Raw genomic sequence first — 12,900 nt, 5'->3', positions numbered from 1 at the left:
ATCATCACAACACACCATTTCAGAGAAATAAACAGTACTCGAAAACCTATTTTTCCAGAAAAATTATAGGAGTAACGTCAAATACAAGATCAGAAACTCTAATCCACGAAAATTTGCTTCATCTCCGCATACAATTTCATAGAAATAACTCATAAAATGAAAAACATTACGAAATTAAAAGTAAAAATTATGAGAAGCGGTGGAGGAGAGCAGCTGGTGACATCTGAAGGAGTAGAGAAGGAGCTGTATTTATGCTTGTTTTGATTTTTAAGCTTGGGAAGATATTAGGTTTCTGAATATAGGCTTTTTATGGGCTACTATTTCATACCCTGTTGGGCTTAAGGCCCAAATAGGAAATCGATCATAAAAATAGTACAGTAATTTTGTCGGACGATGAACCAATGCTTTAATTTAATTTAATTTCATTTTTTCTAAACCTTAAAGTTGAATTATTTATTATGAAATAACAAAGGATAAAAGGTCAATTTATCTCATCGTTGAGACATTTATTCAAAAAATTCGTAATTATCATTTAGTATTCATTGTTTAATTTTTAGATATGAAATACTCACAAAAATTAAAAAAACGTTGATAGAAATATCAACGTAAAAGCTGAACTTACGTATCATTTAATGAGATATGATGGTTTATAAGACTATCTCCAATGATATACTAAAGTCTAAAATGAGATAGGTTATTACTTCTGATGGTACTCAAAAACCAATCTCATTTAAAGGGTTTGAGTAAAATACCTATTTTTAGGTTGATGTTAAACCAAAATCAAAAATTTATTAAAATTTTGTGAGTAAGAAAGACATAATATAGATAATATTCTTTTAGATTTGAGTCTTGTGTAAATGAATTGAGTGAAATCATATTTGACGTATGTTACACTAAAATGGGTTTGAATTTAGTGTAAATGGTTGGAGATGCTCTAAAATGTCATATTTTGGACATTTACTCGATTTTGTCCCATTATCTGTGATGTTTACTTATTTTTAAAGCAAAATAATATTGAATCGGAATAACATCATGCAACAAAATGACAACTTTCAAGAGTATAAGCAAATGATAATATGTTTAATTTGGTACATATATAAATTTTCATTATCTTCAATTGATATAGACCTACATTTATAATAACATGTAGTAGCATTAAATTTGATCCTATTCAGTATTATTAATCATTAAATTCTTGGATCCTATATTTATATATTTTGAACATTATTTCTTTCCAGATTATTCCACCTAGTGGAGGTTTAAAAAGGTTAGATGGCAAAGTAATTACACCTATATATCCAGTAGTCAAGTGGTATAAATATTGCAGATGGAAAATTGTTCTATTGGTTGGTAAATAGGTTGTTGCATGTCGTTGAATTATATTGTTGAAGAAAAAAATTACAAATAGTGTACATATTTGAATTTATAATTTTATTGGATCAAATTTCCTAGATTGGTTGGATCAGAATATGGGATTGGCCCAAGACCCAAGTCAGTTTAAAAACCTTTTGGTCCGGTTTTGATTACTTTATCTAAAAAATACTATTGACCTCGATAATTATTTAAATTATAACTTAAAAACAAATTTTGATCAATCTATTTTCTTTATAACTTCAAATAAATAAATAATTTAAAGAACTGATATTTTATATTTATGAAATTTATAAGAATTAATACCGCTAATAACATTTTTAAGGTATTATAATAAAAAATTTATAAAATTTAAACCATCAAATAATGCTAACATAAGATACATAACATAATTTCTCTATGTATATTCAAAATTTTAAATTGGGGAATATGAGGCATCGCCAAACTACATTCTTTAACAAACTAAATTCCAAACATACAAATATCATATCCAATTTAACCAGCTTTTTAAAATTAGTATTTCTACCTTTATTATCATTATGGCATGAGAATATACAAATATCATATCCAATTTAACCAGCTTTTTAAAATTAGTATTTCTACCTTTATTATCATTATGGCATGAGAATATTACTGAAAGGCAGTGATTTAGAATATAATGTCTTTATGCCATAATACCCTAACGATTTTTTTTATCCATAACAATAATTTATATTTTGCCTATTATGCTTTCAATTCCTCCATATCCAATCATGTAGTATCTCAGTTCTACCATATTTATGTACTGCACAATTTTAGGCTCCGATCTGAGTATCCGACAACACCTCCACTCCTTTTTAGATAGCTAATATTATTATTTTTATATCTTAATTCAATTCTTAATAGATTTTGTATGAGTTTGATTTTCTTTTTTATTTTTATATTTTTTAGAAAGAAAAAGAGAAAAATTAACTTTATAGTTTTAAAATATTAAATTGACGAGTTAAAAATGTGGGATTATTTTTTTTATCAAAGTTTGACGTAAAGTTTCAAAATTAAAAATATAAATAAACTAAAATTTTGTAAATTAAGGAATTAATCAAAACTGCAAACTCAATTAATTAAATTTTAGAAATTCTAATATTTTATATATATATATAGAGAGAAAGTATTAGATATATAACCTTAAAATATCAAATCTATGTGTTAAGAGCATATTATTATTATTATTATTATTATTATTATTATTATTATTATTATTATTATTTTATTTGACTACACCGAACAAAAAATATAAGAATTAATAGAAATTATGAGTAGTATTTTGAAAGATTGAGAATTAAATTCAAAATTGTGAAATTTTTTAAATCAAAACTGCACACTCAACCAATATTAGTATATCTCAAATTTTTAATTTTTTGCATGTTATCGTGAATTGAGCAAAGAACACTAATATTTGGAGAGAATAAGAGAAAACATTAACTTTATAGCTTTAAAATAATAAATAGATGGGTTAAAAATATTTGATTATATTTTTTATGGGGATTCAACGTAATGTTTCAGAAATTAATGAATAAATTATGAAAAAGAAAGAGAAAAAAATTATAAACATATTTTCATAAATAAAAATGATACTACTAATTTTAGTGGACAAACTAAAATGAACGTGACCAAGAGATGGAGTATTTTTTTAAAAAAATGTTAAAGCATTTAATTTATTAAAATTTTAAATAATTATGTTTTATTTTTATACGACATATAGGTGAAATTGGTTAACTTTTCTATATTTTTCAAAAACATTACAAAAATTTTAAGTGAATTATGTTAAATTAAAGGATATAAAAGTATGGGACAAAATGTGGGTCCCAATACTCTAATTTTCCTACTTCTTTAGGTATATTTTGAATTTTAACTCATATCTTCCATGTATACATATTCCATAATTATGCCATCCTTATTTAAGATCACAATTAATACTCATAGTCGCTTTTTCAGATGTAGGGGCAAAAATGTATAAATATAAAATATAAATTTAATTAAAAATATAGTATAATATACGATTACCATTTTAGCCCCATAAGCGAGCATTTCATTTTTCCACTCGTTTTGGAAAAAAAGATAAGTAGTAGTTAAAGTGGAGAAAATGTAAGAGCATCTCCAATGGCAATAGGCCAGCCATAGGCCAGTCACATGCTAGCCACTCTCTCTCCCTGCCACATCATCAGCACTAAAAATCCACCTGTCACATCATCATTTTAATCAAATAGGCTAGCCTAAGGTCAGCTACAGGCTAGCCGCAATAAAAATAATTCAAAAACAACTACATTTACGGAATTAAATTTACAAGACATATACGGGAAAATTCATTAATTTCATATAAAAAAAAGTACATTCATTTAAAAAAAATTACATAATAAAGAAAAAAAATATCGCCGTGCAGTCTTCCGTGCCCACAACTCTTCAATTATATCCTTTTGGAGTTGAATATGAGCATTCACTTGGCGCATGTCGGCATGTGCCTGGAGGCGGCCGGCTTTATCGTGATGTACCCCACGTCGTACGTTAGGGGTGGCCATTCCGTGGCTTGGACCGGCTTCATCGTCATTGGCCCAATTAGTCGGTTGTACGCCTTCGTCTTCGACGATCATGTTGTGCAAGATAATGCAGGCGTACATTATATCATCAATGCAGCCGACATCCCACAAACGTGTTGGACCCTTGATTGCTGCCCATCGAGACCGGAGCACACCAAATGCGCGCTCCACGTCCTTGCGCGCCGACTCCTGCCGTTCCGCAAAGTAGGCCTTCCTGTCATTCGCTGCATTGCATGCCTGATCGTCTTCACAAAGATGGGCCACCTAGGGTATATCCCATCCGCCAAGTAGTAGCCCATATCATGCCGGTTGCCGTTGGCCACAAATGAGACGGCCGGACCGATGCCCTGACACTGCTCGTTGAAGAGGGGCGACGAGTTGAGGACGTTGAGGTCGTTGTTCGACCCGGCTACTCCAAAATACGCATACTAGATCCACAGCCGGTAATCAGCTACGGCCTCGAGGATCATCGTGGGATTCTTTCCCTTGTAGCCGGTCGTGTATGCCCCCTTCCAGGCAGTCGGACAGTTCTTCCACTCCCAATGCATACAATCTATGCTTGCCCCTAACATCTCGGGGAACCCATGCTGCTCCCCGTGCATCTGCATCAGATCCGACAATCTTGGGGGGTAGGGCTTCGAAGGTACTGATCACGGAAAATTGCAATCACGCCCTGACAGAAATACATCAGACATTCAAGGGCAGTCGACTCACCGATGTGGAGGTACTCATCCCACATGTCTGCCGCGCCTCCGTAGGCCAACTGCCTGATTGTCGCCGTGCACTTTTGAATAGGGGTGTGGCCGGGTCTGCCAGCCGCATCGTGCCTGAAGCGGAAATACAGATATCGACGCTCCAAAGCATCAACGATACACATAAACAACTCCATGCGCATTCTAAAACGCCGCCTGAACATGTTTGCGGGAAATCGCGGGTTCTCTGAGAAGTAGTCGTCATATAGCCGCTGATGTGCAGCTACGTGATCCCGATCAATCACTGCTCGGCGGTGGACAACGGGAGGAGGGCGAGGTACCGCCTGCTGTTCGACCCTTCCCATGTACCGCTCTATCTCGCGGTTCATGTAGGCCTCCGTAGTCTCGTTCATCCGTCGTTCGTAATCCTCAGTATCCCCACCACTACCACCACCGCTACCACCCGCGTTACTCATCGCTCGATGTTGCTCTTGTACAGAAATTTAGAGAGAGAAAAACTCGTTAAAACAAGTGGTGCAAATAAAAATGAAACTAAAATCGCTAATATATAGTTTATCAAAAAATTTCAAAAAAATAAAAATAAAAAATGGGCGTTGGCCGATCGCGAGCGATCGGCATGCCTCAATGGCGGCCAGCGCCTGGAAATCGGCGTGCGCTGGCCGATTTCCACGCCGAAATGCCGCTGGCCGGTTCCAATAGTTCGGCTAGCCGATCAGCTAGCGACGCGAATCGGTTAGCCGGGCTAGCCGCTATTGGAGATGCTCTAAAGTATGGAAGAAAATAGTATAGATAAGATTCATCTCTACATTATTCTCTCTCTTATTTTATATTTTTTCTACTTTAATTATTTTATATATAATTTTTACAAAACGAGTAAAAAAAGAAGTGTCTCGTTTATTGTGGAACGGAATGGATAAGCAAAATTAATGATAAACTAATCATAATTGAAAGTGGGTAAGTAAAATTAATGATAAACTAAATGAAGCTGGAGAGTGGGTAAATAAAATTAATGATAAACTAAATGATGCTGTCATAAGGTTGTACGTATTAATTGAGTATACTAATAGAAAATTATTATTATATCTGTAATTACTTTGAAGATAAGTGGGATGCATAAATACGTGTATGGAGTCTTATTAAATTGATAATTTTCTTAAATTGATAATTTATAAATATGTCTAACAACTAATATTAACAACTAATATTATAGATGTCAACACGAAAATATTTGTATGCAAACTAAATATTGGGTATGTAGCTGACATACATATGTATTTTGTTAATTAATATTTATATTTACATGTCAACAGGAGATATACTTATGTCAAGTACGTTTAATTAACATGCAAATGTCTTCGTATTAAAGTTTATAAATACTCCATAAATTATTGATATAGTTGTCAGTTACCAGTTTAAGAAATTTAGATTATATTCCTACGTGTACTTGCGTCTAACTATAGACAAAGAAATGAATAACAGAAAGGGTAGCAAAACATTTATTGGTACCACCCCTCGTCTTCAAAGTTACTACTAATTTACTGTACTTTACACCAGAAAGTTTACAATCGTCTTTTGTAATTAATGACTAGTAATATAGGTTTAGGGGAAAGAATTAATGGAATTTATTGGTCGGAAAATGATAATGTGGAAAGTAGTTAATTAATACAAAATTGACAAATAGGTGGCACGTATATGGTTTGTAGCCTTCGGTTTAGAAATTCCAAAATTAATTAATTAGCGGATTAGTATGTGAAAAACGTTATAGGAGTCAGTCAACATTCACATATGATATTCACATGATAATTTAGGGCCATCCACTATCCATCCACATGTATTTTCGTTAATTGTCAACATTCACACATCATACTGATAAGAATTTCTAAATTATTGGATTTATTTTAATAATTTAATAATTATATATTATACTCTTTGTGCTCACGAAAAATAGTCTTCACAATGAGTGTGATACTTTAATGCAAAACTAGAGAAAGAGAAAAAAATATACTCCCTCCGTTTCATAGTAATAAAGTCATTTTATTTTTGAACACTCGTTTTGAAAAAATAATTATAGATAGTTAAAGTGGAGAAAAAGTAAAGCACGAGAGACAATATTATGGATAAGCCTCTTCTCTACATTATTCTCTCTCTTATTTTACTCCCTATTCACTTTAACTATTTATTATTATTTTTTCAAAATGAGTGCAGAAAATGAAATAACTCTATTACTGTGGAACGGAGGGAGTAAGAAATAGCGTTTGTGAATAGTGAAACTCTTATTGTTTAATTATAAAATAAATTTAAAAAGTAAATGTAGACAAAATTTTTAATAAATTTTAAAAGTAAATGTCGACAAATTTTTTAGATGAACCAAAAGGACAAAAAACAAACTACTGTATTACGTAGGAGTACTATGTCTTAGGAATACATCAAATATGAATTAACTCTGCAGATAGATTAAAATGAAAAAGTGAAACTATTTTCATGGACTGCTGTCTGATGGAGTATTCTTTAATTATTACTCACTTCTTATTTTAAATTTTATCACATTTTGATCGAGAATATATTTTAAAAAATATAGTAGAAAATAGGTTGAAAAAATTAGTGGAAATTTAAGTTCTACTTTTAAATATTAGGCATAGTAATTTTATAATAAAATGTGAGTTAAAATGAGCTAGTGGAATGTGAAGTTCAATCCACTGTTAGAAATGGTAAAAAGTGAAATGTGACAAATTTTATGGAATGGAAGAAAATAGAAATTTGTGACAAATTCTAAGGGATGAAGTATATTTGAGAATTTAAAATTTGTTTTATATTGCATGTCCAATCTTATTCTTAATTCATTTATGGTTCTTTTGTCGTTTACATTAGTTTCAAGATAAATATAAAAAAACTAAAATAAAAATAGAAATTTTGTAGATTTGCTAAATTTAGGCTAATGATTTCATTCCAACCTTTTAAATTTACCAAATTTATATATAAATCAATACTGATTTTTATCATTTAATATTATTGTATATTCTATTTTAAATTTACTGATGTTTTCAATATGTATCAATTTCTTATCAGAATTTTCACTCCAATGACCAAATCGTGACATGCATAATGTGTCATAAGATAAGACGACCTATTATATTTTTTCCAAAATTATTGCATACGAGTCTAATATTTACTATATGGTTTGTTATTTAAAAACAAATTAATTAATTAAACTGATACAAATCGAAAATCGTGATACAATTAGTAAGTTGAAAAACCTAGAACAAAACTGGACACAATTAGTAAGATAAAATTAATATATTTCAAAATTTATACATATGAAGCCTCAAAAAGATTTGTGTAAATTAAATTTGTAGTAGTAGTACCTTGTTTGGAAAGTTATAAATTCGTGACTAAACACAACGACAGGAAACAAAACAGTTGCCTAATTTCCACTTTTATATATCCTTATCTGTAAAATATAAATCCAATAACAAATAGAAAACATAAAAAAAAGGGTGAAATGTGTTGATCGTTCCCGTTAGCGTATATATTGATAGTGAAAAAGGCTGGCGCCTAACCACCCTCTTTAAATTGCGGTGGGTTTGCATTAAATTGCCCCCACTAACACCTACCTGCACGCATTAATTGCCTTCACCTCCCCTCCCCTCACCATTATCATTTATCAATGCCTGATGAAGACGATGAACATGAGTATTTCAATTCCACATGATCAATTCCACTCCAATCGCGTGACTCAGCTTCCAATTCTCACTCTAATTTCATTTCCCCAGTCAACCTCATCGCTTCCGCATTTCCGAATCACGTGGCACCTACGTACAAAAGTATTATAAGTTGTTGGAATCGAACGAGATGAAGAGCTCGTCGGAGGTGGTGATGGAGATAGAGGCGAACAAGCCGCAGGGGAACGGGATGGTGATCGGAGGGCTGAGCCCGCTGAGCGAGAGCTTGTGGAAGGAGAAGACTAACACGGAGTTTGTTGGTGACGTGTCGGCCAGGCTGGCGTGGAAGGATTTGACCGTTGTGGTCAGCCTCGGCAACGGCGACACGCAGAATGTTCTCGATAGGCTCTCCGGCTACGCCGAGCCGGGATCTTTCACCGCGCTCATGGGCCCCTCCGGATCCGGGAAGTCCACGCTGCTTGACGCCCTCTCCGGCCGCCTCGCCGCCAATGCCTTCCTCTCCGGCACCATCCAGCTCAACGGCCGCAAGGCCAACTTGTCGTTCGGCACCGCTGTTAGTTCCTTAACCTTATCTGTTTATTTTATGGATAAATGAACAGGTCGCTTTTTCTGTTTTTTTTTTTTTTTAAAAAAATATAGCTGATGAGCATATATGATTGATTTGTTGGCGTTAATTCTGAAAAGTGAACGTTTGTTCGTGTAGGCATATGTGACGCAGGACGACAATTTGATAGGCACGCTGACGGTGCGCGAGACGATATCGTACTCGGCTCGGCTGCGCCTCCCGGACAGGATGGCGTGGGCGGACAAACGGGCGCTGGTGGAGAGCACGATCGTCGAGATGGGGCTTCAGGACTGCGCGGACACGGTGATTGGGAACTGGCACCTTCGGGGGATCAGTGGCGGGGAGAGGAGGAGGGTCAGCATTGCGCTCGAGATCTTGATGAGGCCACGCCTCCTTTTCCTCGACGAGCCCACCAGCGGCCTCGACAGCGCCTCTGCCTTCTTTGTCACGCAAACCCTTCGTGGCCTCTCGAGGGATGGGCGCACTGTGATCGCGTCCATCCACCAGCCTAGCAGCGAAGTGTTCGAGCTCTTCGACCGGTTGTATTTGCTCTCGGGCGGTAAATCTGTCTACTTTGGCCAAGCTTCACAAGCCTACGAGGTAACGTAACCATGTACATTGAACGTATAAAGCATCTACACTGTGATGGCATTAACATGAATCGTGATTCACGCAGTTTTTCGCTCAAGCCGGGTTCCCGTGCCCGGCTTTGAGGAACCCGTCTGATCACTTCCTCCGCTGCATTAATTCCGATTTCGACAAAGTTAAAGCAACACTCAAAGGATCCATGAAAATGAGGGTATTACATTCTTCAAATCCTCTTATTTTAGAATGTAGTAACTAAATTGTATTGATTGATTTCAATTCTATAAAAATGAATCAACAGTTTGAGATGAATGACGATCCAGTTGATAGAGTGACCACAGCAGAAGCTATACGTACACTAGTGGATTCTTATCAAAAATCTCAGTATTATTACTCAGCAAGAGAGAAGATTGAGGAGATGTCTAAGATTGTGAGTCATTTCACAATCTAATTGCATAATTAAGTAGTGAATTTGAATCATTTGATGATCTTACTTGCTATATATGTATGTATGTATCACAGAAAGGAACTGTGCTAGATTCCGGAGGGAGTCAGGCGAGTTTCTTGATGCAAGCTTTCACCTTGACCATACGCTCGTTTGTTAACATGTCGAGGGACTTTGGCTACTACTGGCTCAGGCTCGTCATCTACCTCGTCGTCACTGTCTGCATCGGAACTATTTACATGAATGTAGGAACCAGCTACAGTGCCATCCTGGTATGTTCGAAACCACTCTCATCGGATCTTTCTCCTATATCATCGACTTGATCGTGTATGCTTCTGCAGGCGAGGGGCGCCTGTGCCTCCTTTGTGTTCGGGTTCGTGACCTTTATGTCGATTGGTGGGTTTCCTTCCTTTGTCGAAGACATGAAGGTATGTATGTGAGGTGAATAGATTAGATTTTTGATGAGGATTTGTGTGTAATGTGTGTTACCTGGTTTTAGGTGTTCCAAAGGGAAAGACTGAATGGGCACTACGGCGTGGGGGCTTTCGTGATCAGCAACACGCTATCTGCAATGCCGTTTCTGATACTGATCACCTTCCTCTCCGGGACCGTCTGCTACTTCATGGTGCGGCTCCACCCGGGGATCACGCACTACATCTTCTTCGTGCTGTGTCTCTACGCGAGCGTAACTGTGGTAGAGAGCCTGATGATGGCCATCGCCAGTGTCGTCCCCAACTTCCTCATGGGCATCATCATTGGAGCTGGGATCCAGGGGATATTCATGCTCGTCTCTGGCTACTTCCGGCTTCCCAAAGACATCCCGAAGCCCTTCTGGCGATACCCCATGTCCTACATAAGCTTCCACTTCTGGGCTCTGCAGGGCCAGTACCAGAACGATCTCAAAGGCTTGATCTTCGACAACCAGACCCCCGACCTCCCCAAGATCCCGGGAGAATACATCTTGGAAAACGTCTTCCAGATTGATATGCAACGATCAAAATGGGTGGATCTCAGCGTTCTCCTAAGCATGATCATCATCTACCGCATCATCTTCTTCATAATGATCAAAGTGAACGAGGACGTGACTCCCTGGGTCCGTGGCTACATTGCAAGACGACGAATCCAACACAAAGGAGCAAACCAGAGCACCATGGTTTCCCCATTCGGGCTCACACAGTCCCCTTCACTCAGGACTTACGTTCAGCCACGAGGCTCTGCCACAACCAAGAGGTAGAAACAGACAACGACATCAGCCATTTCCCACTGCTCATATGTCGACTAGCTAATCCACTTTCTCAGACGACTAGTATTTATTATGCAACATTGCAACCTAGCTACACTTTACAAGTCTTCAATTCTGTCTTCATATATATGAATTGGATTAACTTGCTTCAACTTTTTATCCTTCCAAATAACTCATTTTACCAGCTGTTCTCGATTGTGTAAATAAACTAGGCAATACACAAATGCCTTCCTTCTTATAAAGAACAAATGTAATACAAAGGAGTTGCAAAATTACATCACTTAGCTAGGTCATCGTCTCCTTTTCTTGCTCCGTGACCGTATGAACCGGAGAAGCACAACATCATGGTTTCTGCTGTAATTTCCTATCATTTACAAACAAGTTGCTCATTGGGTAGACCAAGTACAATAAAATAAATATACTACATATCATTCTTTCCCTATAATATCTACTTATACCCCGAAACAGATGAGACGTTGAACCAAACAATCCACAAACAAGTAATGCAGGCAAGGAGAAGCAAACCTGAAGCTCATCCTCCATCTCTCAGCATTGATTTTCTAACTTTGTGATGTCGGGTTTAGGATGCACGAAATACAGGCTGTTCCATCGCCTATCAAGCCTAATACTTGAACGAATCGAGAAATAAGCCAAGTGAGAGGCCAGCCTTCCAATAATTAGATATGATGATCACCTTCTTCACATTGCCAACCAAAGGAAGAGAGGCCTTGTACATGAGAGCCCCAATCCCCTCCACCACAGCCACGGTCAAAGCAGCCGAGAGAACATCCCAATCACCGGTCTGCCCTATTACAGTTGCGAAAGCAGTGGCACAATAGAACCCCACCAAGAAAGAGAATAGCTTGGCAGGCAGGTCTCTCGTTAGCTCTCTTAGTCGCGCAGTTAGCTTCAACTGAAACGCTCGGATAGTCCTAATAAGCCTAGTCGTCCCTCCACCGGACTCATTTGAGTTCAGCCGATTACCATCAGCTGCGCTTCTAAGTGACCACACCAGCCTCCTACACAATTGCATCAAGTCTCAGCAGCTGGCATTCATTCACCTATGCATAACACTTGAAAAACACACACACACACACACACACACTCACTTATGTCTCCTTGCAGTGGAAGGCTGAGAAACTGTGAAGGGATTTGGTACAAAATTAGGGCATGAAAGAGCAGCAGCCAGCAACCTTGATTTGGAACCTCTAGGTAAAAGAATGAGCTTGGTATTTGCTAAGTAAAAGGCCATTTTTGTTCCCACCACGGAACCTGCAACCCAACAATCACATTCAAGAACATACTAATACATTTAATCCCATTTCTAAAATCTCTCACCCACTCAATCCCACATCTCAATCTATCCCTAAACAGAAAATTTCTAAAAAAGATCCAATTTTAACACATCAAGATGAGGTTGAGAGAGCTTACCTTCAGTCTAAGAGAAAGATTGCCGGTGAAGCCATAGATTTTAGTGAGAGAAGAAAAATTACTTTCACAGCCGATGCCCAGTTTCGTGATTTTGATTTTGGAACAAAACTCGTTGCCCTTTTCTTCAATGAATATTTAATTTTCAAGAAAATAATTTAACTATCTTTAGTAATTATAAAAAAAATGTTCCTATAAATATGGAGTGCAATTTTTTGTGGTTTTTCAATCATGCAGTTAATTCAATTTCTTGATTGTTGTAAAGATTAAAAAAATGTGTTTTGAATCGCAAAAAAT

At 36.4% G+C, this 12,900-nt stretch overlaps 2 protein-coding genes and 1 non-coding gene across 4 annotated transcripts in view; 1 reads left to right on the top strand and 2 right to left on the bottom strand.

The window, feature by feature from the left end:
• Positions 1-17, bottom strand: part of LOC125202897 — an 88-nt gene extending 71 nt beyond the window's left edge. Inside the window, exon 1 of the small nucleolar RNA XR_007173228.1 lies at positions 1-17. This exon is cut by the window's left edge and continues 71 nt beyond it. This is a non-coding gene — a small nucleolar RNA (small nucleolar RNA Z157/R69/R10).
• An 8,288-nt stretch (positions 18-8,305) lies between these two features.
• LOC125221013 (ABC transporter G family member 11) lies at positions 8,306-11,327 on the top strand. Its single transcript, XM_048123138.1, has 7 exons — positions 8,306-8,890; positions 9,041-9,502; positions 9,579-9,701; positions 9,789-9,917; positions 10,010-10,204; positions 10,274-10,360; positions 10,432-11,327. The coding sequence occupies exons 1-7, from the start codon at positions 8,507-8,509 to the stop codon at positions 11,164-11,166; spliced, it is 2,115 nt and encodes a 704-aa protein (XP_047979095.1). The 5' UTR covers positions 8,306-8,506; the 3' UTR covers positions 11,167-11,327.
• A 46-nt stretch (positions 11,328-11,373) lies between these two features.
• Positions 11,374-12,750, bottom strand: LOC125221020 (ycf20-like protein). 2 transcript variants are annotated; one of them, XR_007176364.1, is made up of 4 exons: positions 12,607-12,750; positions 12,285-12,447; positions 11,701-12,194; positions 11,374-11,539 (listed from the first exon to the last, which is right to left on the bottom strand). XR_007176364.1 is itself a non-coding variant. In XM_048123145.1 (3 exons), the coding sequence occupies exons 2-3, from the start codon at positions 12,425-12,427 to the stop codon at positions 11,798-11,800; spliced, it is 540 nt and encodes a 179-aa protein (XP_047979102.1). In that variant the 5' UTR covers positions 12,428-12,447; positions 12,607-12,750; the 3' UTR covers positions 11,374-11,797. The 2 variants fall into 2 exon arrangements, 1 of the variants encoding a protein (XP_047979102.1); XM_048123145.1 differs by having other exon boundaries at positions 11,374-12,194.
• Positions 12,751-12,900: the final 150 nt, after the last annotated feature.

The sequence above is a fragment of the Salvia hispanica genome, chromosome 1 (assembly GCF_023119035.1).
Source record: "Salvia hispanica cultivar TCC Black 2014 chromosome 1, UniMelb_Shisp_WGS_1.0, whole genome shotgun sequence".
Lineage (NCBI taxonomy): Eukaryota > Viridiplantae > Streptophyta > Magnoliopsida > Lamiales > Lamiaceae > Salvia > Salvia hispanica.
The sequence above is the reverse complement of the archived record's forward strand: the minus strand, read 5'-3'. Positions and strand labels throughout refer to the sequence as shown.

What these genes read in the sequence shown, in the direction of transcription:
- LOC125221020 (XM_048123145.1), bottom strand. Translation starts at nt 12,427, where the DNA reads ATGGCCTTTTACTTAGCAAATACCAAGCTCATTCTTTTACCTAGAGGT. An exon ending in TCCACTGCAAGGAGACATAA is followed by an intron (nt 12,195 to 12,284) that starts GTGAGTGTGTGT and finishes GCAATTGTGTAG; the next exon opens with GAGGCTGGTGTGGTCACTTA.
- LOC125221013 (XM_048123138.1), top strand. Translation starts at nt 8,507, where the DNA reads ATGAAGAGCTCGTCGGAGGTGGTGATGGAGATAGAGGCGAACAAGCCG. An exon ending in AAGGATCCATGAAAATGAGG is followed by an intron (nt 9,702 to 9,788) that starts GTATTACATTCT and finishes ATGAATCAACAG; the next exon opens with TTTGAGATGAATGACGATCC. An exon ending in CCTTTGTCGAAGACATGAAG is followed by an intron (nt 10,361 to 10,431) that starts GTATGTATGTGA and finishes ACCTGGTTTTAG; the next exon opens with GTGTTCCAAAGGGAAAGACT.